General features: G+C 35.4%; 2 protein-coding genes and 3 pseudogenes across 4 annotated transcripts; 3 read left to right on the forward strand and 2 right to left on the reverse strand.

Moving 5' to 3' along the window:
- Positions 1 to 787: 787 nt before the first annotated feature.
- LOC149001366 (dirigent protein 22 pseudogene) lies at positions 788 to 1,663 on the forward strand (annotated as a pseudogene).
- A 2,644-nt stretch (positions 1,664 to 4,307) lies between these two features.
- LOC149001367 (beta-glucosidase 13-like) lies at positions 4,308 to 8,346 on the forward strand (annotated as a pseudogene).
- A 165-nt stretch (positions 8,347 to 8,511) lies between these two features.
- On the reverse strand, positions 8,512 to 18,378 carry LOC149001368 (dirigent protein 19-like; annotated as a pseudogene).
- LOC149001369 (beta-glucosidase 13-like) lies at positions 13,535 to 17,833 on the forward strand. Its single transcript, XM_089136451.1, has 13 exons — positions 13,535 to 13,699; positions 13,791 to 13,860; positions 13,970 to 14,028; positions 15,039 to 15,114; positions 15,257 to 15,334; positions 15,894 to 15,981; positions 16,065 to 16,311; positions 16,404 to 16,519; positions 16,652 to 16,869; positions 16,981 to 17,012; positions 17,101 to 17,203; positions 17,300 to 17,408; positions 17,653 to 17,833. The coding sequence occupies exons 1-13, from the start codon at positions 13,535 to 13,537 to the stop codon at positions 17,831 to 17,833; spliced, it is 1,542 nt and encodes a 513-aa protein (XP_088992577.1).
- A 2,071-nt stretch (positions 18,379 to 20,449) lies between the features above and the next one.
- On the reverse strand, positions 20,450 to 23,427 carry LOC149001370 (receptor-like protein 47). 3 transcript variants are annotated; one of them, XM_089136541.1, is made up of 3 exons: positions 20,975 to 23,427; positions 20,830 to 20,869; positions 20,450 to 20,731 (listed from the first exon to the last, which is right to left on the reverse strand). In XM_089136541.1, exons 1-2 carry the CDS (start codon positions 23,410 to 23,412, stop codon positions 20,866 to 20,868), a joined length of 2,442 nt encoding a protein of 813 aa, XP_088992667.1. In that variant the 5' UTR covers positions 23,413 to 23,427; the 3' UTR covers positions 20,450 to 20,731; positions 20,830 to 20,865. The 3 variants fall into 3 exon arrangements, with proteins under 3 accessions (XP_088992667.1, XP_088992665.1, XP_088992666.1); XM_089136539.1 differs by lacking the exon at positions 20,830 to 20,869; XM_089136540.1 differs by having other exon boundaries at positions 20,450 to 20,869.
- Between the last annotated feature and the right edge of the window lie 4,306 nt (positions 23,428 to 27,733).

The following is a 27,733-nucleotide window of genomic DNA, read 5'->3' on the forward strand; positions in this document are numbered from 1 at the left end:
GAAAAAAATTGTAAAGGGGGGGCCCCCCCCAACCCCCAAGCCCACCAAGGGTTAGCGGAAGGCCCCAACCCCCCCCCCCCACCACATCCCATTTGGTTTAGGAAAAATAGAATCCCTCTTTCAGTTTTCCTCACCACCTTCTTTCCCCCACCGTCGCACGCAGCCTCAGGGAAAAAAAGTAAGAAAATAATTTTCCTCAATCTCATTAAGAGAAGGGAATTCATTGAGGTTTCATTAAGTAGATTAGAATATATCTGTAGATGTGCTTAATTTTAGTATGTGATGCTAACCTCTTATATTGAGGCAGTAAAATCAAAGAAATTTCAGGTTCAAGTCTCCATCCTCCATACTTTTCATTTTTTTGTATCAATGAGACTTTAACCCGTAACTAAATCGATGACGCACAGTGTATCAGCCATCGAGCACACCTCCTTGTTAGGGAGCACATACTATTCTCTCTTAACGTTTTTTAATTAACCACACAAGTCTAAATATTGTTTAAATAATTCAGAAGTGAACTCCAAGTAGATCTCACGTGTACCCCCATACAATTGTTCGGTGAAAAAACCTTTGAAGAGCATCTGAAGTCCTCTCCGGCAGCTAGTGATTCACTTGATCACAAATCATTTATAGAATGCTTCTACCGACCAACCCTTCCTTTATTGCTTCACGGTTTAAAAGTTTATATATTTTACTTTCAAACTGCACACGCGTTCCTTCATTAGCACTCCAATAGCCCTATAAGTAACCTTCGTTTGTGATCCTTAAAAGACACACACAAACACATCTTTGGTCCCCAAATGGCTACAACGCTGCCCAAAGCTACTATCTTATTCGTTTTCTTAGCCATCTTCACCTTCTCAACCGTTGCCGGCTACGGCGAGTCTCAGGGCTTCAGTAAGACACAATCGTTGAGTTTCAAAAGGTTTAAGCGTGAGAAGATAAGCCACCTTCACTTCTACTTCCATGACATTGTAGGTGGTCGAAACCCGACTGCCATTAAGGTTGCAGAAGCAGCTTCTACGAAGACATCAGCAACGAGCTTTGGTATGGTGCGGGTGATCGATGACCCATTAACAGAAGGTCCAAAGGCTACGTCGAAGCTCGTGGGAAGAGCTCAAGGGATCTATGCATCTGCATCACAGAGCGAATTAGGTTTCTTAATGACCATTAATTATGCTTTCATGGAAGGGAAGTACAATGGAAGCACACTTAGCATACTTGGGAGGAACACAGTGTTGTCGGAGGTGAGAGAGATGCCGGTGGTCGGAGGGAGTGGGCTTTTCCGGTTTGCCGGTGGGTATGCTCTTGCCAAGACTCATTCGCTTGACATCACAACTGGGGATGCTGTGGTGGAGTATAATGTTTATGTCATCCATTATTAAGCTAATACATCATGCATGCTTAACTTCTCCTCTCAATTTTCTTGGCAATTTTACCATTTCTTCTGTGTTTTGGGTCGGAGTAGGGACGAGTCAAATCCCAAAATCACTTTTTCTCTATTCTCTTTTATGTCTTTCTTTATATTTTGGAATCAATCATTCTCCTTTTTATTTTTCGAACCTGTTCCCTTTCTTATCAACCACATTTAAAAGTCGGAGTAGGGCCTCCAGTTTATTGGTTTTATGTGAAAAAGTTTCTTTCTGTTGAATTATTACTTATCAGTGCTACCGGTTTCTGTGGTTTCCCTCTTCTTTCTTTCTTTCTTTTTTTTTTTTAATTTTTTTAATTTCATTTTTCCCCCAATGAGAATGTGGGGTTTTTGTTAGGGAAAACCCTTTATATGCACAGAGGATTAAGCGTAAAATAGAGACAAGAGAGCGATATACTTGGTTTGGCCAAATGACTTACATCCAACGATGAGTCTAGAGGACTCAAGATAATATGTACAACTAAATCAATGTAATGTTGAGTATGAAGGAACTCTCAAATAATGCATACGACTTCTCTAAGAAGGAACCCTCGTGAGATCAACAAAGAACTTGTGGCATCACAAAATTGAACCCCATAGAACGTTCTCACCTGGAAATGTACAACAACTTAACGATGCATTTACAAACAACACGAAGCTCAATCAAAAACTAGAACACCTTCAAATCACATAGGGAACTAATCACCAAGCCTCAAACCAAAGAACAAGAGAGACGGAGAAGAATCACACCCTAGATAGAAAGAAAACCCAATAGACCCCAACGCAAATACAAAGACTTATTAAACCCTAAACCCAAAAAGAGGTTTGATATATACAACACTAGAAATGATAGAAATTTCCTAAATGACAACAATTTACAAATAAACCACTAAAACGGAGATTGATAAATATCCCCTGTTAAGAGAGATATTCCAATATCCTCCACCTTGACATTGATTTTGGTTGTGCATAATTACCTGAATCACAAAGAACTCATCAAAAAACAAAAAATAGAATGAGAAACTAAACAACAATCACCTTCAACATGTTTAAAGCAATTTTGAACTTATTAACAAGTACAACCTTAGTCAAAATATCATTAGGACTGATAGATGTATTAATCTTATGAAGCTTTACTAAACTTTTGGAGATAATATTTCTGATAAAGTGCAACCTCACATTCACATGTTTAGTACGTTCATAAAACATGTTACTCTTAGAATGACAAAAAACACTTTGGTCATAGAAACGATAATTTGTCCTTAATTTGACTTTTTTTATAGCACAGGGGAGATAGATGCAAAGTCTCAGTTTTTTCTGGACTAAAAGTGACATTGACCAAACCTCAGAGAGTCTAGATGAAAATTACCCATTATCTAAATATCATGTAGTGCTATGACTTGACCCAAAAAGAATTTGAATTCTTTAGAAATATTTTTTGTTCTAATGTGTGACCCATAACCATGACATTATGGGAATAATAATAAATAAATAAAATGTTTGTTTCTTCTCTTAAATAAAATGATTTAAATGTTCTTAAAATGACGAGGTGTCTAGAAATGATTTTGATTTTACTACCTTTTTACGGTTAAATCTTATCCTTCCTCTCTCTTCTAAATGTTGTATCAACTCATTCGGGATTTGCTTTTCATTGATAGGATAAATTGAGATTAATGGTAATCATGATTAATTTGTGGAGCTGTTTCATAATGGGTAAATATAGAAATGACCAACCAATAATTCTCTTGAAAAACAGAAGAAAAAACGAAACCACTAAATGTTCTTTCATATCTATTTTTCCCCCTCCATTTCATCTCGTCCTTAAATTTGGTTGCATATTTCTCTCTTTACTTTCTTATATATAACCAAATTTAACCCAGATGTAATGAGAAGGAAATCTCTGTTACTGGGTTACTGTGATATCTGGAAAGAGTCGTCGTGGAAACTTGCAGCACAATCACTGATCGATTAAAAGAAACAACAAAAGGGCTAGGAGCCGCACGGGAGCACCAAGTTGAAGAAACAAGGTTCCACTCCCGTGTAGGTAATCAAATAAGACTCTATTTTCAAGTGCATCTTTCCACCATATTAGGAGGGTGTAGATTCAGAGGTGAGACCTGTTAAGGATAAGGGATGTACAACCACGAACAAAGAAGAACAAAAGCAAAGCACACAAGGGATTTAACATGGTTCGGCAAAACCCTGCCTACGTCCACCAGAGAGAAAAAGGAGTTTCACTATTTCCAGAAACCACACAATACTCTCACACCCACAAAGTGCTACCATTTGCTTGCCCCATCCTTATCATCAGGATGGGTTTCCCAATACCCTACAGGGATTGATTCCCCTCCCCAATCTCCTACAGAGATTGATGTCTATAGGTTATTCCACAGAGACTATTTATAGGAAAACCTAAAACCCTAATCCCAATGTAATTACAATTTTACCCTAGTATTAGTAATTGACCCAAACCCTGTTTCAATTACAAATACAATCAAAACCATAATTACATGGACCCAACAAAATACAAGACACCTAAACCCAACAAGACCTTCAGTGTGCCCCCTACCCCCAAAGTGTTGTGAAAACTGTTAGAGACAGACCTTTAATGCCGATACATGATCTAGACTCATGTAATTGATTGATCGAAGAGAAAGAAAATGTCACTTGGTCATGCAATAAACAACATTCTATGCTTTAATGCAAAAATATACCAAATAACTACAGATACACCTGAAACCCTTGACATCATCTGGTTATAGTCTTCCTGCAATAGAGTAGGATTCTTGTGGATTACATGATTTAAAATCCTATTAGTGTTTTATAATTTGATTTATTCAATGTGTAGGTGAGATAAGGAGAGAGTAATTAAGGTAGAGAACGCTGAAAACCAAAGATGGTGTTTCAAGTCTCTCGATCTCAATTCTTTATCTTGGTTCTGGTCCTAGCCAATTTGTTGATTCATAATGGAGGTGTCTCTGCTCGCAACACCACCACATTTAGTCGAAGCAGTTTCCCGGCAAGTTTTGTTTTTGGTACAGCTTCTTCTGCTTACCAGGTAATATGACCCTATTGATCTGTGTTTAATTTGATTTCCATATACAATAGTTGTTACCCATTTATATGTTTTCGTTTTTTTTTTCTTCTTTTAACTAGTATGAAGGTGCATCAAATGAAGGTGGTAGAGGCCCAAGCATTTGGGACACTTTCACCCATGAACATCCAGGTTCTCTCTATGGATCTCTCTCCCTTTCTCATCAATAATCTTGATGCTTTGTTCTATGACCACTTTCTTCCATTTTCGAATGCTGAATCCTATTAGGGTGTTGTTGCAGAGAAAATCGCAGACCAGAGTAATGGAGATGTTGCCGTTGATTCTTATCACCGGTACAAGGTACGATCTAATTTTTTACAATAAAAGATTTTTACATGCACTCCCCCTACTTTGTCACAAAGCTCGTGATCCCCCCTATTTGTCAAAAACTATGAATATGACCGTTTTTGAGAGTCAGCATACTGAAATTCAAATAAATTTTCAAATATGACCAAAATGCCCCTTATATATTAAAATTATTCGAATACCTCATCCTACTGAAATTGTAATTATACCTTTACTTATCACCACTAGAAACCACTCACCACAAAAGGAAATTGCAGCGAATGTCTCAATCTCTCATTATTTTTGATCGGATTACTAATCAAAGATCTTAATTTTGATTTTCATTTAATTCTTAGGGATCCTGACTTTGAATTTGTTGAAGAAAGCAAAATAATTGTGGTCTGTGATTTTCCGGCAAGGTGAAGGGATTCCAATTAATACTGTTATTATGAAGATTAATCAGTACTAATTGTTGTTTGCAGGAGGACGTAGGTATAATGAAGGACATGAATTTGGATGCTTATAGGTTCTCCATTTCATGGTCAAGGATTTTACCTAGTAAGACTGTGTTCCTTCTTCCCATGTAGATTAATCACTCATAAATAGTTTGTTGTGCACCTGCGAATTGGATAATTAACCTAACCCTAGCTTTTGATTTCTTATTGTTTCTTCATTCTCATCTTTCAGCTGGACAACTAAGTGGAGGAGTAAACAAGGAAGGCATTCAATACTACAACAACCTCATCAACGAGCTTCTAGCCAAAGGTGAGTTCTCTCCCAATTCAAACAAACACCAATAAATAAAAAACATGAACATAAACAAAATGAAAAGAATACAGAGATTTAGAATGGTCCATGTGCTAATACGGTGTGCTATGTTCATGAGCAAAGAAGAAGAAGTTTTTAATAAATAGGAGAAGAAAAGAACAAAGACCTCTCAACTAATGCACAGAACAATGGTACAACACAAAGCTCTCACCCAAAACCCCAAACCCAAAGGCAATAAATCCTCAAATCTCACTGTGATCTCATAGGAGAACGTATGAAATATGTATATAGGTTTCAATTTGATAAAAGAGTCAGTCCATCAGGTTAGGTCGTACTGTATCTATTGGCCCAAAGCCTTTACTTTCAAAGTCAGGCACAAGAATTTGAATCATAACATAACAGACACAAACACAAACACACACACTCACACATTCTCTCTCTCTCAACCAATTGCACAAAATGATGTTACAAAATTCTCACCCAAAACCCAAAGGCAACAAACCCCAAATCTCACAATGACCTCATAACAGAATGTAGGAAACGCATATATAGATTTCAATTGGGTAAATAGATCGGTCTATCTAGTTAAGTCGTATTGTACCTATCAGCCCAAGGCCTCTACTTTCATCAAAGATCTCCCGAATCAGATCATTCGAGGAGCCTACTAAAATAAGTCTATGTAGGTCCATCTTTAAAACCAAGTACATGAATTTGGGTCATAACATAGCATACACACACTCTCTCTCTCTCTCTCTCTCTCATTATTTCATGGGACTTCATACATGAAAGTATAAAACATGCTCCATTATCATTTGCAGGTATCCAGCCGTTTGTGACTTTGTTCCACTGGGATATGCCCCAGAACTTGGAAAACAAATATAGTGGTTTTCTGAGTCCAAACATTGTGTGAGTAACAATAAATTAATTCCCATCTTCCCATTTCTTACTTCCCTTGATGTACTAGTGATTGAAATGATAATTTACAGTAAGGATTTCCAAGACTTTGCGGATCTCTGTTTCAAAGAATTTGGTGATCGGGTGAAGCATTGGATCACTTTAAATGAGCCGGTGAGCTATGTCATGGGTTATAACCAGCCAAGCTTTGCACCAGGACGATGCTCCAAATCCGACGGATGTTCTGCTGGGAATTCTGCAACTGAACCTTACTTGGTAGGCCACAACCAAATTCTTGCTCATGCAGCAGCAGTGAAATTGTACAAGGAGAAGTATCAGGTTATGTATTTACTAACCCAGATTTCTGATTAGTAATCTATATAATGGTATGGTGTAGATCACGTAAATTTTGCATGATTGATAAATACCACTACGTGTTTTGCAGGCATCTCAAAAGGGCAAGATTGGAATAACAATAAACTCACACTGGATGATACCTTACAGCAATCACCCTTGTGATGTTGCTGCATCGAAGAGAGCACTAGATTTCATGTATGGATGGTAAGTACATGAGGAAGAGATCAAGTACCCAAAAACCAGAATGCTGTCTTCATTAAAATTTTGCTCCTGATGATACTGATAAGAAGTTTTATTTTCTCTTTTAAATAGGTTTATCAGCCCTTTAACTTGCGGTCGCTATCCCAAGAGCATGAGACTTCAAGTGAAAAACCGCTTGCCAAAATTTTCAAAGGAGCAACAGAAGTTGGTTAAAGGATCATTCGACTTCATCGGGCTTAATTACTATACAGCTTATTATGCGAAAAACGATGATCAGTGCAAAAAAGCTAACACGACCTATAATACAGATTCATGCGCTAAGCTCTCGCGTAAGTTCAAACGTGATCCTCAGTGTTCATATGACAAGTTACTCAGATTTTAATCCGGATTCTAATAACTTAATTAATCCTTTGTTGTTTTTCCTTCTATTGACAGAGGATAGAGATGGGGTTCCCATTGGTCCAAGTGTAAGGATTATACTAATTAATTACAGAATTTTAGTGATTTTTTTTTCTTGGATTAGGGTTTTAATCACACAATTTATGTGAATATTGCAGACTGCTTCAGCTTGGCTTCATGTATATCCACAAGGAATACATGAATTGTTGAAATATACCCAGAAAGAATACAGGAATCCAGAGATTTACATAACAGAGAACGGTGAGTTAATTGGCCTTAACTATCCCCAAAGCAGCTTATCATGCAACATGGATTACTTGGTGTGAATTTGATTTTGATGTCTTAAATCTTGGGCAGGAGTTTCGGACTTCAATAACAGTACAATAACATTGAAACAAGCTCTGGCTGATGAACAGAGACTTGAGTACTACAGGAGTCATCTTCAGTTTATCAACAAAGCCATCGAGTGAGTATTTCTTTACTATTAACCACTAGCTTCACCATGTTTGAAATGTGACCACTGCGCTAAAAGCTCTGGAGTTGATAAAATAGAATCGAGTCCTTTAACTTACTCCATACTGAGTTGACACAATCTAGTGCCCATACATCAAATTTGACCTTATTAAGCACATAAACCCACCACAGCGGAACTTGGTGCCATATCATAGAAGGCCAACTACTTATTTTATCTACTTTTTTTTCTTTTTTTCTTTTTCAGGGATGGTGTCAAGGTGAAAGGATACTTTGCATGGTCGTTGCTTGACAACTTTGAATGGAATGCTGGATACTCAGTTCGTTTCGGCATTAACTTTATAGATTATAAAAATGGACAAAAGAGATACCCAAAACACTCAGCCATTTGGTTCAAGAAATTCCTCCAAAGAACTTGAAGGATATAGTTTTAGATGTTCACAGAGCCCCCAAAAATTGGGTTTGAGCAGAAGAGTCAATGAGTTTTAGCAAATGTAATTTTACCTAATTTCATTTCGATCATTCTGTTCTTTGCTCTTTTGAAATAACTCAACAAATGGTTCCTTACTCAAGAAACTGAAATTACTAATTTGAAAAATCCATTAGCATTAACAGGGAAAAGAGGGTAACTTCAATAATGGAATGCATACACGTTATTGTACTCAACAATGGCGTCACCAGTGGTAAAGTTAATGCTATTAGTCTTCGCCTGAACTTAGCCTCTAGCAAAGCGGAAATCCCCACTTCCTCCGATCACCGGCACTTCTCTTACAGCTGAGAAAATTGTATTTCTTCCTAATATGGTGATGGTACTTCCATATACTTCCCTTCCAAGAAAGCAAAGTTCATGGGCATAAGCAACCCAAGCTCCTGCTGCGAAGCAAATGTGTAGAACCCTTGAGCCCTCCCAACCAATTTTGAGTTCAAATTTGGCCCTACTGTAAATGGATCATAAATTTATGGACATGAGACCAAAAGACGAGTTCTCTAAGGAAACTCGCCCCACTCTTCAATTAGTGGGCGAAATCGACAGAGGAGCCACCTCCAGGTAATCACTACATAAACTCCATCTTAAGATGGACAAAGTATGAGACTTTACTCACCATCATTCTTTATGCTTTGAGAACCCTCTTAGAGCCTTCCTTTGTTGTCTAGACTAAATTGAGCATCGGAGGCGTGCCCTCGACCAACACAAGGTCTGGCTGCCCTAATTTCCTTTGTGAGTGCATCACACTTACTCAAGTCACGTTGAAGAAACACTCAAGAGGTCGTCCAACTACTCAGCTGACATGAAGAAGGTTTAGACGTAACAATGGTCATGCACATTAAATGTGCAGAGTTGAAGCAAGGTCCCTTTGAAATTTTATCCAATCCATTTCTGACACCATCCATTTTCTTGTAGATGTATGACATATGTCACAACATCATACTAAATGGTTCAAATCCATTTATAAGTCACATCGAAGAGTTGTGATTAAATTTAAAAAAAAATAATGGGACTTGTAAATAGAACTCAACCTTTTGATTTGATTACTAATAAAACCGCCGTCTTACCAAGAAATGGATTGCCCCCTTCCTTATAACGGTGTTAAGTAGCCGTTAAGTTTGAAAGAAATGTCCACTTTGTCCTTCATTAAAATTAAGAAATCAAAAACGATACTACACCCATTTACAAAAGAAGATAAATGTCAATTTTACCCTAACTCATTTATCTTGACTTAAAAATATTGGTTTCCACCTCACTAAACTTATTACCCAATTAAAGAAATTGGCAAAATTCAACGATTTGGTTCCCACCTCTCCTCTAGCATACGAGGGAAGGAAACCACAAAATTTTTTTTTGGGGAGGGGGGTGCTTTAAAGGGAAAACGAACACCTCCCCATGGGAGTTTAAACTAACCGCACAACCCACCATTGACGAAACCACAAAATCTTGCGAAGGAAGGCAAGTGAGGGATACAGTCCAAATTTGAGTTGAACTATCTCCCTCCTCTGGTTTCTATTTAATTTTATTCAATTATTATTTCTTTATTTGGTGATTTTTTTGAGAAAAAAGGATATGATTATTTCCTACAATTAATAAGGGCCAGAACGAGGGAAAAAGAAAGAGATAAGTAAAGGGGATTTTGGGATTTTAGAAAATAGGAAAGCCACACACAGAAACTAACGGAACCGGAGGGGGCATTAGTAATTATAGACAAAGTTAAAGGTTGGATTAGTAATTGCAAAATACGGGGGACACGTAATAAAATCAGGGGGGCATAGTAATTACCAAAAATAATAATATGACTTGTAAAAGAACTCCCTTTTGTGTGATATTAGAACACATGTCCACGACAAAGAAATTGTTCTCCATAAATGGAATAGGATATTAGTCCAGATCCCTTCATGTCTAGGGAAGAAGATATGGATTATATGTGGTGGAACAAGAAGTAGGGAATGTTCAGGTACGAGAGGCTGCCACCAGCATATATGCAGGAAGCATGTATGGTTCGGTGATAGTGAACACACCGCAGGTCTTATGGGCTACAATTGTGCGTCCATAAAGCCTTTGTTTAAAGGCCCAAATGATAGGCCCAAAGATAGTGAATTACGTGGTGGGCCTACTGACTAGTACATTTTTTTTCTTTTTGGGTAAACTACTTCAACATTATTTTTGTAAAACCTATTTTATTTCAGAATTAAATTTCACTTTCTTTAGAAGGAATAACAAAAGGTTAAATTACATATAGACCCTTGAATTTGCAATCAATTACTACTCATGAGAAAAAGACAATTACAAATGTCCCCTTGCTGTTAAATGATGATGTCACTATAAAATAAAAATTCAAAACACCAATTTTAACCCTTCTTTGTAGAGGCATTTCTTACAAGAACAATTTTAACATTCCACTTTCTATTTGAAAGACACATAGGTCCTATTTTATAACCAGTTATCTTATCGCAAAGACTATTATACCTTGCCAAGAAATCTTATTCTCATTTACCAAAAAGAAAAAGGAAAAGACATTTTTCTTCTTATGAAGGTTATTTGATGAAGACATTGTTGTTAAATTTTTTTTTTACTCTTCAGATTTTGGTAAGGGTACTTTTGGAATTAAAGAAAAATAAATAGTGGGATAATTGTTTCACTAATAGAATGGACTAATGTGTTTAATGAATTGGGGTGTTTGTGTTTTTCAAAGAGAAAGTGGGGTGTCAATGCTTTAAAGCCTCCATTTTGGGATGTCAGTGCAATTTGTTCTAATAATAATTTTAACTCCAATATTAAAAGACTAATGCCCTAAAAATTACTAAAGAAGTGGATAAAGGGACTTTCTCTTGACCCATTTTTTTCTTTAACTTTGCCAGAAATCACCCACCGGCCCCATCTTTTTGGGGGTGCCAATGCAATTTGCTCAAGAAACAATGCAAGAGAGGGCAATAAGCTTTAATTTGTAAATACCATAACATCATCCAGATCTATAATATCATATCATACTATCATACTACTATTAGAAAAATACAAACTAGAGAGACATAGCTATATTTTTTTCTCCTAAAATGCCCTTAAGTCTCATTAAATAAATGAATATAATTAATATGTATGTAATTTTAATTCTAATCATAACAATTACAATAATTTTATTAATATTAAATGATATGATTTAATAAATACCATAACATCATCCAAGATCTATAAATTCTCTTATTTATTTCCCTTAAATTTCTCTAAGTAATCTTTACCAAAAAAATCTCTAACCAATGAAACGTTTCGAAGTTTCATTAAATTAAGTGCACGCAATTGATTGTCTGAAAATGTAAATTTACTTTTATAATTTTAATAATATTAATGTTAATTGCAATTACCAATTTTATGTGTTATATATTTTTCTCTCTCCCTTAGCTCTCTTGGTAATCACATCTTTCTCTTCCCAAGAGGTTGATTTGAAAAAAAGTAAGAGTTCCCAATCAGTGGGAAGATTCAAATCTTTTTAGTATGTTTTACCCCAAAAAAAAACAAAGAAATATATTTTTTTTTTATAACAAACTTCTTTTGAGGCAGGATAGGGTTTTTGTTTGGGCCAGCTTTCCTGCAGCTTGATTATATCCTCGGCGAGATAGTTATTACATATAATTTAAATATCAAACAGTGCTATGCCTTGACCCGAAGGATTTTAAACTCTTTAGAAATATTTTTTATTCTGATGTGTGACCCATAACTATGATATTATATGAATAATAATATAAAAAATTAATTGTTTTTTCTCTTCGAATGAATGATTTAAATGTTTTTAAAATAGCGAGGTCTCTAAAAATGATTTTAACTACCTTTTATGGTTAAAACTTAAATCTTATCCTCTCTCTCTCTTCCAAATGTAGTATCAACTCATTCGGGATATGCTTTCTATTGATAGGATTAATTGAGATTAATGGTAATCATGATTAATTATGCAGCTGTTTCATAATGGTTTAAATATAGAAATGACCAACCAATTCTCTTGAAAATCGAAAACAGAAGAAAAAGAAACCACTAAATGTTCTTTCTTATCTATATTTTCCCCCTCCATTTCATCTCGTCCTCAAATTTGGTTGCATATCTGTCTCTTTATTTTCTTATATATAGCCAAATTTAACACAGATGTAATGGGAAGATATCTCTGGAAAAAGTTGTGGAAACTTGCAGGAAAATCACTGATCGATTAAAAGAAAAAACAAAAGGGCTAGGAGCCGCACGGGAGCACCAAGTTGAAGAAACAAGGTTCCACTTCCCGTGTAGGTAATCAAATAAAACTCTATTTTCAACTACATGTCTGGCTATGGAGTTGGTACATGCTTGCTTTATATCTCTTTACCATATATTAGGAAGAAGCCCAAAAATGTATCCACAGCTTCTTGTATCAATTTCTCGTGACACATTATTAATTCCCCTGGCATAGATTTACTTGTTCTTAATTAATCAGTAAGAGTATTATTCTGAAGAGTTCATTAATATCCGAACTCATTAGTTTACCCCATCTATCTGAATGATCGGTCTCAACTCGGGAGGAAGAACAGGTAATAGGCACAAAACCTTCCATTTTGGTTCTACATTTATTTGAATAAAATGCTTAGCTAATTCCATGCATCTAACCAAAAAATCCATTCTCCTTCCAATTTTTCTATCTTTCCATTCATTACCTATAGGACCTTCTTCCCCCCCCCCCCCCCCCAACCAAAAAAAAAATGTTGTGAAAAACTGAGAGGAGCACAGACCTTTAATAACGATACATGATATAGATTCGGGTAATTGATTGAAGGGAAAGGAAATGTCATCTGGTCGTGCAACAAACAACATTCTATACTTCAATGCAAAGATATACCAGATGACTATATTCTATGCTTCAATGCAAAGATATACCAAATGACTACAGATACACCTGAAACCCTTGACATCATCGGGGTAGAACAATCATAATTTTGCATGTCTCTATGTCAAAAAAAAAAAATGTATACATATTTTGATTCTTATTTTAGTTTTGTTAAAATGGTAGATAATTTCTACCCAAAAAAATTGGTAGGTGATTAACTCCTCACGAAATTTTGTTTCAAATCATATAATTTGATTTATTCTGTGTGTAGGTGAGATAAGGAGCTAGAGAGAGTAATTAAGGTAGAGAAGCTGGAAACCAAAGATGATGATTCAAGTCTCTCGATCTCAACTGTTTCTCTTGGTTCTGGTCCTAGCCAATTTGTTGATTCATAATGCTGGAGGTGTCTCTGCTCACAACACTGACACATTTAATCGAAACAGTTTCCCGACATCTTTTGTATTTGGTACAGCATCTTCATCTTACCAGGTAATATGATCTCATTGATCTGTGTTTTGATTTCTATATACAATAGTTGTTTCCCCATTTATATGTTTTCGTTTCTCTTTCTTTTAACTAGTATGAAGGTGCATCAAATGAAGGTGGTAGAGGCCCAAGCGTTTGGGATACTTTCACCCATGAACATCCAGGTTTTCTCTATGGATCTCTCTCCCTTTCTCATGAATGATCTTGATGCTTTGTTCTATGACCACATTCTTCCATTTTTGAATGCTCAAGCTTATTAGAGTGTTGTTGCAGAGAAAATCGCAGACCACAGTAATGGAGATGTTGCCGTTGATTCTTATCACCGGTACAAGGTACGATCTAATCTTTTCGATTAAAGATTTTTACATGCACTCAGCGTTTAGAACCGTTACTGGAATTCAAATAATTTTTCAAAAAATGGCCAAAATACCCCCTTATGTATTAAAATGACTATTATACCTCAATAAAGTTCAATTTAAAATAAAATTATAATTATATCTATACGTACATCTCTTGGTACCCTATTCACAATGAAACATACAGGTGGATGGAGAGATTCTACCCATCTTCTTTCACCTTGCCAAAAATCACCTACCACCGTCCCACTGCTAGAAACCACTCACCACAAAAAGAAATCGCCGGGGGTGTCTCAATCTCTTATTCTTTTTTATTGGATTACTAATGAAAAACCCTAATTTCGATTTTAATTTAATTCTTAGGATCCTGATTTTGAATTTGCAGAAGAAAAGCAAAATAATTGTGGGGTTCTTTGAGAATAGGATATGGTTGTGTATAATTGTGATTTTGAATTTGCAGAAGAAAGCAAAATAATTGTGGGGTTCTTTGAGAATAGGATATGGTTGTGTATAATTGTAATTTGATAGTATGGAGTATGGACAAGGGTAATTTTGTTACATGAGTCTGGAGATTTCAAATATCTAGAGATTTCAAATCTATAGACTTCAAATCTATGGAGTCATAATTTATAAAATTAAGTGTTTGGTTGTGGAATGAAATCTGTGGATTCATCCTAAAAAACTATTTGATCGACGTGATTTTTGTGATGTCTTGTTGCTTTTTTGAAATCTCTCGGTTCTCCCCCCCCCCCCAAAAAAACCCTTTTAAAAAAAAATTGTAATTTTGTTTTTACTTGAGGGTATAATGGTAATCAGCCATCAACACTCGTGGAATTGTTTTAGCTTTTCTAAACCCATCTGTAGTTTTTTGTTGACTAAAGGACAGGTTATGTATTTCGTAGTAAAGTCAGGGGTGTACACCTAAAAAACACTTTCAATTAATACTGTAATTATAAAGATTAATCAGTACTAAGTGTTGTTTACAGGAGGACGTAGGTATAATGAAGGACATGAATTTGGATGCTTATAGGTTCTCCATTTCATGGTCAAGGATTTTACCTAGTAAGACTGTTCTTTCTTCCCATGTAGATTAATCACTCATATATAGTCTGTTGTGCACCTGCGAATTGGATAATTAACCTAACCCTAGCTTTTGATTTCTTTTTGTTTCGCCTTTGCTTATTTCTCCATTCTCATCTTTCAGCTGGACAACTAAGTGGAGGAGTAAACAAGGAAGGCATTCAATACTACAACAACCTCATCAACGAGCTTCTAGCCAAAGGTGAGTTTTTTCCAGTTAGAACAAACACCAATAAATAGAAAACATGAACATAAACAAAGTGAAAAGAATAAAGAAATTTAACATGGTCTATATGCTAATACGGTGTGCTATGTTCATGAGAGAAGACAAAGAAGTTTCCAGTAAATAAGAGAAGAAAAGAACAAAGACCTCTCAACCAATTGCATAGAACGGTGTAACAAAACTCTCACCCAAAACCCAAAAGCAATAAATCCCAAATCTCACAGTGATCTCATAGGAGAATGTAGGAAACATGTATATAGGTTTTAATCTGATAAACAAGTCAGTCCAAGGCCTTTAGGTCGGTGTCCTTGTTAGGTCATATTGAACCTATCAGCCGAAGGCCTTTACTTTCATCAAAGATCTCTCCAAATCGGATCATTCGGGCCACCCACTAAAATATGTCTATATAGGTCCATCTTTAAAACCTAGTACAAGAATTTAGTTCATAACATTGCATACAAACACTCTCTCTCTCTCTCTCTCATTTTATGGGACTTCATACATGAAAGTATAAAACATGCCCCATTATCATTTGCAGGTATCCAGCCGTTTGTGACTTTGTTTCATTGGGATATACCCCAGAGCTTGGAAAACAAATATGGTGGTTTTCTGAGTCCAAACATTGTGTAAGCAACAGTAAATTAATTCCCATCTACTTCTCATTTCTGACTTCCCTGGATGCACTAGTGATTGAAATGATAATTTACAGTAAGGATTTCCAAGACTTTGCGGATCTCTGTTTCAAAGAATTTGGTGATCGGGTGAAGCATTGGATCACTTTAAATGAACCAGTGAGCTATGTCATGGGTTATTACCAGACAAGCTTTCCACCAGGACGATGCTCCGAATCCGACGGATGTTCTGCTGGGAATTCTGCAACTGAACCTTACTTGGTAGGCCACAACCAAATTCTTGCTCACGCAGCAGCAGTGATATTGTACAAGGAGAAGTATCAGGTTATGTATTTACTAACCCAGATTTCTGATTAGTAATCTACATATGGGTATGGTGTGAATCACATAAATTTTGCATTGATTGTGTTTTGCAGGCATCTCAAAAGGGCAAGATTGGAATAACAATAAACTCACACTGGATGATACCTTACAGCAATGACCATTGTGATGTTGCTGCATCGAAGAGAGCACTAGATTTCATGTATGGATGGTGAGTATTCTTCTGTCTTAAAAGCTAGCAATTGAAGGAAGAGTTCAAGTACCCATAAACCAGAATGCTGTTCTTCATTAAATTTTGCTCCTGATGATACTGATAAGAAAATTTATTTTGTCTTTTAAATAGGTTTATCAGCCCTTTAACTTCAGGTCGCTATCCCAAGAGCATGAAACATATACTGAAAAACCGCTTGCCAAAATTTTCAAAGGAGCAACAGAAATTGGTTAAAGGATCATTCGACTTCCTCGGGGTTAATTACTATACAGCTTATTATGCGAAAAACGATGATCAGTGCAAAAAAGCTAACACGACCTATAATACAGATTCATGCGCTAAGCTCTTGCGTAAGTTCATCAATTGTGATCCTCACTGTTCATATGATAAGTTACTTAGATTTTAATCTGGATTCTAATAACTTTAAACCTTTTTTTTTCTTCTTCTTCTTCAATTGACAGAGGATAGAGATGGGGTTCCCATTGGTCCAAGTGTAAGGATTATACTAATTAATTACAGAATTTTAGTGATTTTTTTCTTGGATTAGGGTTTTAATCACACAATTTATGTGAATATTGCAGACTGCTTCAGCTTGGCTTCGTGTATATCCACAAGGAATACATGAATTGTTGAAATATACCCAGAAAGAATACAAGAATCCAGAGATTTACATAACAGAGAACGGTGAGTTAATTGGCCTTAAGTATCCCTAAAGCAGCTTATCATGCAACATGGATTACTGGGTGTGAATTTGATTTTGATGTCTTAAATCTTGGGCAGGAGTTTCGGACTTCAATAACAGTACAATAACATTGAAACAAGCTCTGGCTGATAAACAGAGACTTGAGTACTACAAGAGTCATCTTCAGTTTATCAACAAAGCCATCGAGTGAGTATTTCTTTACTATTAACCACTAGCTTCACCATGTTTGAAATGTGATCACCACACTAAAAGCTCCAGACTTGATAAAACAGAATCTAGTCCTTTAACTTACTCCATATATACTAAGTTGACACAATCTAGTGCACATACATCAAATTGGACCTTATTAAGCATATAAACCCACCACAGCAGAACTTGATCTCATAACATAGAATGCCAACTGCTTATGTTATCTATTTTCTTTTTCCAGGGACGGTGTCAACGTGAAAGGATACTTTGCATGGTCGTTGCTTGACAACTTTGAATGGAGTGCTGGATACTCAGTTCGTTTCGGCATTAACTTTGTAGATTATAAAGATGGACTGAAAAGATACCCAAAACACTCTGCCATCTGGTTCAAAAAGTTCCTCCAAAGAACTCCAAGGATATAGTTTCAGATGCTCATAGAGCCCCCAAAAGTTTGTTTAGAGCAGAAGACTCAATGAGTTCTAGCATATGTAATTTTACCTAATTTCATTTTGATCATTTTGTTCTTAGTCTCTTTTGGAATAACTCAATAAATGATTCCTTACTCAAGAAATCGAAATTAATAATTTGGAAAATTCATTAGCACCAATAGGGAAAAGAGGGTAACTTCAATAATGGAGTGCATACACGTTGTACTCAACAATGGAGTCACCAGTGGTAAAGTTAATGCTATTAGTCTTGGCCTCAACATAGCCTCTAGAAAAACCCACTTCCTCAGATCATCGGCACCTCCCTTACAGCCGAGAAAATTGTATTTCTTCCTAGTATGTTGATAGTATGATGATGGTACTTCGGTACTTCCATTATACTTCCCTTCCAAGAAAGCAAAATTCATGGCCATAAGCAACCCAAGCTCTTGTTGTGAAGCAGATGCGTAGAACCCTTGAGCCCTCCCAACCAGTTTGGAGTTCAACTTTGACCTTGTTGATCTGAGAGAAGATCTTGCCATTGGTTCTCATCTATGGATTGGATCTTGAACAAATGAGGACTAAGTGTAAAGAAATCATATTTGATTTGGATTTATGCTACTTATAAGGAGGTGTTGAGGAGCAGAGTTAGGGGTGGACTGTGGAAGCTGCATGGAAGGTATAATGATTAAACGAGAAAAGCATCTCTAATCTTTACCCAACTTTAATTTGGATTTTATTTTCTTGAGAAAACTAATGCTAGAATTTGATTTTCTTTACTCAGTTATAGAATAGTAGTTGATATTTTATTTCATAAGGTACCATAAGAAAAACCATAGCTAAGATCACATTAGGTTTAATTATACTTAAAAAGGTAATGCTCAATACCTTAGAAAGAAAAAGAAGATACAATTAATAATTAATATTAACTCATTACCCTTTGTTGCTGGGTTTTTTCTACTTGGGTCCTCTGTTCCCAGGACAAATATAAAACAAGGTTTCTTAAAAACAACTGTTGTCCAATGAACAAGTTAATTATTAAACCAGAAAAATATTCAGTTATGATCTTATTTTTATTGCAATGTCAACGTTGGAAGTAGCATTTTGTTTGTAATTCTATACTTTTTTTAGAAGGATTTTAGATACCTTATGTAAACCTTTTTTATCAAATGACTATAATTAATGAAAAAATATTGAAGCGCATTTACAGATGTGTCTCAGTATGAAGTTAACAGTTCAAATCTTCTTAGGGCCTGGAGCTGCAAACCTGGCTCAAATGAATCTTAAATCTTAAAAAAAAAGAAGTGCCCTTTTATTAGTGTCATTTTATTTTACACTTAAGTGTTTTTTAAAATTTAAATCAGTTTTTTGCGTGCATCCCAGTTAAGTTGGGATGAAACTATTATTGTCTTCCTAATTAAGTGGGTTATACTATACGTAACTCAATCCAATATTACGTATAACCTTTAGGTAAGTGAGGGGATTCCTCCTTCACCCACCCTCTTTCTACACCTTTTCGAAAACCAACAACTACCGCTGAAAATCACCGCCCCAATCTGGATATTTCAATTCTAATTTCTTCAAAGGAACAAAGCAAAAGAAGGAAATGAATACAGAAAGCCTTTACTGCTTCATCTTTTTATACACAGAGTTGATGAGGAAAATTGTAAGAAAAAAAAAATATTTTTTGAGCAAAACTACTATACACATCCTTTGGGTTTGTAAATTATAGTTTATGTATTTTTGCCTAATATTGTCAATTTTAAAAAATAAAAGAATATATTTATCCTTGCTGAATCTTTTCTATGAATTGAAAGAAAAAGAAAAAAAAGATATGGATTATTTGTGGTGGAACAAGAAGTAGGGAAGGTTCAGACAGGAGAAGCCTATTCATGGTCTACATGGCATGGTGAAGAGGCCAAATGATAGGTCCAAGCCCAAAGATAGTGATTGCATGGTGGACCCACTGACTTATACATTTATTTCAACATTTTTTCTCTCTTTTTTGGGTAAAGTATTTCAACATTTTTTCGTAAAATCTATTCTATTTCAACATTGGCTTTCGTTGTCTTCAAAAGGAATAAAAAATGTTCTTTGGTAAAACAGTGTTATCTGATTTTTCTTTTTTCTTTTCTATTTTCTTCAATAAAATTATCTAATTTGATTCGATTCCTATAAAGGGATACTATTTAAATGAAAGCATCTAGATATCCATGCATTCGCACAAGTTTGCTATGAACTTAGATGTTCGAGAAAGGTTGAGATAAAGGGAGAAGAAAGTTTCTTATTCTATGAGCTTAAGTTAAGTTTCAACGAGCAACTTATTTTTGCAATCTAGATATTTTAAAACACTTTAATGCAAAATTTAAAAATATATATATAATAGAAAATGCTTCAGCATTTTTCATTACAATCGTCTAATCAAAGGATGATGCATATGTGCAAATTTACCCAATTTAACAAGAAGTACATAATTTAATGTTATCTTCAAATGAACCATTGAAAAATGTGTCATACTGATTTCGTTGAAGTATACCCAACTTTTAACGGATCATTCTTTAAATTGGACAAAAATCATATATTTACCCCCTCCCCCAAAAAAAAAATACAGGACAAAAGAACCTCTACCGTTTATCCAATTAATCCTTGTAACAAGAAAATGCTATTGCTCTATTGCTAAAAGCTTGTTTTCATTGAAAGTTCAACCAACATTTAAAAGTAGAGATTACACAGCTGAGTTTCATACTCATAGATGATGCTATCTGGAAACCATGAAACAATGCTACTATGAATACTTCATCCAACTACCCAAAAAACATTTAACCTGAACCACTCGCCCACCTTTAACAATTTCAAAAAGCCACTTGCTGGGGTGCTTGCTATCTACTAGAAATTCTGCAATGATAAGAGTAGAGTCATTAAAATGAGAGAATTGATTCTCATCGAGCTGAATCATTACTAATATTTCCTAAAGCATGTTTTGAAGATCCTACCTTGGCATATCCAAAGGAAACGCCACCATTTTAGTCTTACCTAATCAAGGTGGTTTTCAAGTGAAAGTGAAAATACAAACATCTTTATTTATTTTTTTTGGGTAAAGAAAATATAGACATCTAGTACATAATCCTAACTCATTACCTTTGGTTGTGGTGTTTTCTCTGCTTAGATCCTCTGTTTCTGAAAGCAAATGTAAAATAATAGTTATTTCTCCAAAATAACTGTTGCCCGATGACCAAGCCAATTATCAACCCAGAACAATATCCAGCTATGGCAAATCTCCAGTCAAACATGCATGAAGAATCTTCTTCTTGTTGCAATGTGAACATTGGAGGTAGTGCGCCATATGTGATTCCACACTTCTTTGACAATGGTAAACCACATAATCCTATGTTACCTTCATAGGAATCGTTCAAAAATGTGCCAAACTGATTTCCTTGAGGTATACTGCCTATGAGGTTGTTATCAGATAGATTCAAAATTGCAAGAAATGTCAAACTTGTCAATTGGATGGGGATTTTCCCTGAGAGATTGTTTCTTGAAAGATCCAAAGCTTCAAGATTACTTAAGTTTCCCAATGAAGATGGAATTTGACCTGTGAGGCTATTCCCTGACAAGTTGAGAAGTAGAAGTGATTTTAAGTTTCCCATTGCATCTGGAATTCCTCCATTGAATCTATTGTTGGATAGATCTATAATGGTGAATGTGGTTAAGATATTATCCATCTCCACATATGTTCCCTTGTCCACAATACAAATCGTGTCTCGATAGCCAAAAAAACCTTGAAAACCAATATATGTCAATGTAGAATTGCCTCCATTACTCATCATTGCTTTCCATTTATTGTCTTCATCATTGATCATTGCCTTCCAATTAAGAATATATTTGATTGGCAAGTTCCCCGTGAAAGCATTGAAAGATATGTCGAAAATGTGTAGTTTTGGGAAAGGGGAATCAACATGGGAAAATTGACCAATTGGACCATCAAAGTTGTTAGATCTCATGACAAGAACACTCAATTGAGGGAGACTTTCCAACCAGTATGGGAAGGTACCATTTAACTTGTTATCCCCAACATCTAACACCTCCAACTCCTTGCAATTAGCCAATGACCTTGGAATTTGCCCATGGAGCATATTTTTGGTGAGTTCAAGTGAATGTAGACCACAATCACTACTAAATGTTGGAGGAATAGGACCACGTAATTTGTTGTTCCCTAACTTTAGCGCCATCAAATTGATGCTGCCAAAGCATGTTGGTATGGTTCCACTCAATTGGTTATTGGACAACTCCAAGATATATAGACTACTCACATTGCAGATTGAGAAAGGGATTTTTCCAGTTAATTTATTATTTGAAATTGAAAACAAAATGATTTTGGAGAGAAAGGGCATGAGATTCTCCAAGATGGGAGACACAAAGTCACCATTAGAATGCTTGAATGTTTGGCAAGCTATTGGAACACAATCTTGTATCATATTTGAGTGAAGATAAAGTATTCGAAGGTTGGAGTGGTTTGATAATGGCAATTCTAGACCGGTTAATGAGTTGTTAGAAAGGTCAAGATGTGACAAACTCCTTTTCCATATCCATTTGGGTATTTCACCACCAATTCTATTACCAGAAAGGTCAAGAGACTCCAATTCATTTTGGTCCCTAAGGAAATCTGGGAATTTACTAATATTGCAAAAGTTCATCGTTAATACCTCCAATTGAGAACTGATAAAGTTGGAACCATTATGATTGATGGACAAACTATCTTCCAATTGAAGATTTACACTAGACAAATGCAGCTCAAGCAATGATTGAAGAGAAACCAAAAAAGAACCCATGGGCCCTTGAAGCAAATTGTGGGACAACATTAGAAACTCAAGATTGGGAAATCTCCCTGTGAAAATGGAAGGAATTTGACCATTGAAATTGTTAACTGAAAGATCCAATGAAATAAGATGGCTAAGGTTTGCAAGAAAAGGTGGGATTGGTCCATTGAGGTTGCACCCACATAGTATTAGTTGCTTCAAAAACTTGAGATTCCCAATTGAATTTGGCAGCTTCTCTCGAAATTTTGTGTACCCAACATTGAGAAATTGAAGAGAATTGTTGACTCGAGGGAATTCAGGAAAATGAACTGAGAGCTCGCTATTATTCTGTAAGTTTATACTCCTCAAGTTAGGGAAAAGGAAAACATTGCTTGGAAAATCTCCTTGAAGTCCACTATCAAAAAGGCCTAAGTTAGTCAAAGAAGTAAGGTTCACCAAAGAATTTGGCACTGTAGAAGAGAGATAATTTAAATCAAGGTACAACTCGGAGAGGAAATGAAGGTTTGAGATGGAAGCATCTAAGGGACCTGTAAGTGAACAACTCCTCATTGACAACATACGAAGGTTAGGGAGTGCAAAAGAAATATGATGACACCAATTCCAATTCTCTTTACCTGACAAATCCACCCCATCAAGATGCAATTCTGTTAGGCTAGACAGATTTTGAACGAGTGCCTTCAAATTAGGGATTTCAGGTGGGGGGAAATCAAAGACAAAACTAGGATCAACTAATAAGCCATCATAACCAAAAAAAAACATGTCTAGAGAGAGGTCAAGGAAAACTAACTTGTTCAACTGTGAGATTTCAGTAGGGATTTGATTCCAAAAAAAATTAAAAGAAAGATCAAGAGACACCAAATTTGTGAGTTGTGATATCTCTGATGGGACTTGTCCAGATAATAGATTAGCTGAGAGGTTGAGATGCACTAACCTGGATAGTTTTTCAAACCCAGAGGGAGCAAAGTTGTTGAAATGATTCCACGAGAGATTAAGAGCTTGAAGGTGAGTAAGATGGAAGAGTGTGCTATTGAAATGAATAGACCCGTGAAGTGAAGAATTAGAGACATCTAGGCCAACTATGTGACCGGTGGTGCCATTGCATGTGATGCCTTCCCAGTTGCAACAATCCGTATTGGGTTCCCAAGACTTGAGAGGATGGGACTTGGAATTTGGTCGGACATGATAGTGTGTTTGCTTCAATTGCAGCAAGGCATCCCTCTCATCATGAAGACATACATGAGGAGGAGAAAGAGAAGAAAGAAAACAACTTTGAAATAGCGACGATAAGAAGATGAGAAGACACAACCACTTGGACATATTTTAATTCAAATTCCTTCAAAGGAAAAAAGCAAGAGAGGGGAATGGGTTTCTATTTGGTCCACCAAAAGCCCTTACCTCTTCATCTTTTATACAAATAATTGAAGAGAAAATTTTGTAAAATAAATATGTATATATTTGTTCAAATTACATATACATTCATTGACTTGTAAACTATTACATTTATGCTTTCTGAAATTTGTTATATTATGAACTTCTTCCTCTGCTTAATATGGTTAGATTAAAATAAAAGAAATATATATTTATCCTTGTTGAATCTTCTTAGAAGTGGGAAAAAAAATTTAAAAAATGCTTACAAATCAATTATTTTGTTTTGCACTTTCCCCTCTTCTTTCTTCCTTGAAAATCGAAATGGATTTGAGGGGAAATTTTGAAAAAGCAATAGATACTACGTCATCACCACTCGATCCTATTATCCCAACAGTAAAGGTGCATTTAATATATAATTTGTAGTATAAAAAATGTGAATACATTGCGGGTCTTATGGGCCACTCAGGTTTAAACGTCACTAACAACCCTATTCGTGGTCTACACGACATGGAGAAGAGGCCCAATGATGGTCCATTTTCCACGAATAGGCCCAAGCCCAAAGATAGTGATCACCTGACGGGTGCTATGGGTAGCGAGGGTAAGGATAAATCAAAGACTATTTCAACTCATGGCCCATTTGCAAGGGTGGTCCAATGATGGTGACGTGGTGGGCCCATTTACTTGTATATTTTATTTCAACATTTTTTGGTAAAATTTTTAATTTCAGTATTAACTTTTTCTTTCTTTAGAGGGAATACAAATTATTATTTGGTGAAATTTTCTTTTTCGGTAACTCGAATCCTTTAAAGGGAAAATTGTGACAAGGAAATTGCATGGTCCATTAAGGTTTTTTTTTTTTTTTTTTTTTTGGTTTTGTTGGGATGAAATGGTCCATTACGTTTCATAGTTGCATTTAATTTCCATGCATGGTGACTAGCTAGGTGATGGATCCAGTCGCCGGTGACTTTGATTATAATTATTGACTTTCGACTTGTGTGGAGAAAGTAGAAGATAAAGGATTATTTGTGGTGGAACAAGAAGCAGGGAAGGTTCTGGTGGTAACAGAAGCTGCTGCTACAGTGCCACCACACATTTGCCAGAAGCATATCTCCAAGTATACTATTCGATGTCATGATGGTGTGTACATTGCAGGTCTTATGGGCCTACTCAGATATGTCCATTAAACATCACTAGCAACCCCATTCGTGATCTACACGACATGGAAAAGAGGCCCAAATGGTGGTCCATTTTGCATAGATAGGCCAAACCAAGCCCAATGACAATGATCACCTGACGGGTCTTATGGGTAGAATCCAGAAGTGAGGGATAATCAGAGACTATTTCAACTCATGGTCCATTTCCAATGGAGGTCCAACCGTCCAATTTGGTGATTACGTGGTGGGCCCACTGACTGGTATTTTATTTCAACATCGTTCCGGTAAAAAATTTATTTCATCATTAACTTTGACTTTCTTTAGAGGGTAAAGAAAATATTCTTTGGAAAAACATTATGATCAGATTTTAATTTTCTTTTTTTCTCTAAAATTATCTGATTTGAATCAAACCCCTTTAATGGGGAAATTTTGGAAGTGTTCGCACCCCCAAAAAAAATTTGTGGAAGTGTCCATGTAGGGATGGTAGAATGTTAAGATCCATACTTTTCAATGGAGAGGTCATGATTCGATCCTTGCAGATGATAAAGCCTCTCTCGAGGATGTAATCGATGTGCGTGCAAGCTGGCCCGGATGAACCTCAAACACATAAAAAAAAAATTTGTGGAAGTGCCAACACAAAATTCAAGTTATGGTGTCAATTACATTTCAAAACAACAAAATATCTTAAATACTTCCACAGCTGCTCATGTATGTTTTTCTTCCTAGTTTTCCACATCATAAGGTCTAATTTCCAAGAAAATTAATGACAACATCAGTGACTAATCAATACTTTGTTTTCTATGGAGACCCAATGATGTTTTTAATCTTTTTTAGTAGGGAGAGACCCAATGATGTTGATCACTAAGTTTTATGGTTTGAAGTAAGAAAATCTTGAAGAGATCAAATAGAAAATCTCTTTTCTTCCAAAAAGAAAACAAGGAAAATTTTTATGGTGAAATGATACTTTGGCTCTTTTTGGTATCAATTCTCATTCTCTATTATGCCTATTTAAAATAAATAAGTACAAGAATTCATTTTTGGTCAAGAATGAAAAATGGTTTGGTGAATTTTATTGAAAATAAATTATGAAATGGAAAATAAGTTTGGTGTCAAGATAAAAAATTGTTAAAAATGATAGTAAACAAGTGAGAAAAGAAGGTAAAAGTATGATTGTTATAAAAGAATGTGTATTGACTATTTTACCCTCATCTTACTTATAGAACTTTAAGTAAACTTACACAAATGAAGATAATGAAATTCTCATCATAATCCATAATGGACAAAAAGTTCATTATGGATTTTGGAGGTTTTTCTATTATTTTAAATAGAAATAAAATTTAGAATAGATGCCAAACAATTTAAAATAATGAAAATTTCTCATAATTGACAATGATAATTGATACCAAAAAGAGCATAAAGTAAAGTAAAAGAGTCCATTATGTCATTGTTTAAACATCACTAACAATCATATTCGTGGTCGACACGACATGGAGAAGAGGCCCAATGACGGTCCATTTTCCACGAATAGGCCCAAGCCCAAAGATAGTGATCACCTGACGGGTCCTATGGGTAACGAAGGATAAATCAAAGACTATTTCAACTCATGGCCCATTTGCATGGGAAGTCCAACCTTCCAATGATGGTGATTACACGGTTGGCCCACTAACTGTATGTATTTCATTATTTCAACATTTTTTGGTAAAATATTTTATTCCAGCTTTAACCTTCACTTTCTTTAGAGGGATAGAAAATATTCTTTGTAAAACATTTGATTCGAATCCCTTAAAAGAAGAAAAAGTAGGGTTGCTTCTTAATTTGTTTCAAGCATTGGAGGCTCTGCTGCTCCAGTGGTTGGTCCATTATGATTGGGTAGGCGGTTGTTCAGAATCTGAGATTTCAAACCGATCATGAACAATTATACCGTTGGTTGTAAAATCTCAGATCTGCTTCCGTTTAGTGAAAAGGTGAATCAGATTTATGGTGGGTGAAATCCGAGATTTCAAAAATCTATACAATTGTACATTCCAAATCATGCGTCAATAATTTTGGATGATTCCATTTCTTCCACACCAAACACTAATTTTATAAATTTAACCCATGATTTGAATCTATAGATTTGAAATCTCTGATTTTAATCTCCGCTCTGTCCCGCCCTAAAGTAATTCCTTGAAAAGTAGTTTCACCAGGGAGTTCAATAATATTTACTGCATGTTTAAAATATTCTAATAAACTATAAAAAGCTGTTTTTCTTCCATTATTTGTATGACTATCCTGTAAAGCAGCTATATATACTGTGTATGTTTCTACTAATTTTTGCATAATTATTCTAATTCGTAATTATCATTATCTTCATTATAAATTGTTGTATCTATTTTATTTTGTTTAAGCTCCATATATTGTTGAATATTTCCATATAATTTTATTAAATTCTTAATTTTTTCAAATAATCTATTATTATTTCTATCAATTTTATTCATATGTTTTCTATCTTTTTTACCTATTAATTCGTGATCTTTATTCATAATATTATTGATTTTGTTATAATTATGTTGGATTTT

This window comes from Hakea prostrata, chromosome 10, assembly GCF_041222555.1.
Source record: "Hakea prostrata isolate BN-2017 chromosome 10, UWA_Hpros_2, whole genome shotgun sequence".
NCBI classification, from domain to species: Eukaryota; Viridiplantae; Streptophyta; class Magnoliopsida; order Proteales; family Proteaceae; genus Hakea; species Hakea prostrata.

Coding starts and splice junctions, on each gene's coding strand:
- LOC149001369 (XM_089136451.1), top strand. CDS start 13,535: ATGATGATTCAAGTCTCTCGATCTCAACTGTTTCTCTTGGTTCTGGTC. Junction 15,982..16,064: donor TTTCTGAGTCCAAACATTGT/GTAAGCAACAGT, acceptor GATAATTTACAG/TAAGGATTTCCAAGACTTTG. Junction 17,013..17,100: donor GGGTTCCCATTGGTCCAAGT/GTAAGGATTATA, acceptor TGAATATTGCAG/ACTGCTTCAGCTTGGCTTCG.
- LOC149001370 (XM_089136539.1), bottom strand. CDS start 23,412: ATGTTTTTTTTTGGTTATGATGGCTTATTAGTTGATCCTAGTTTTGTC.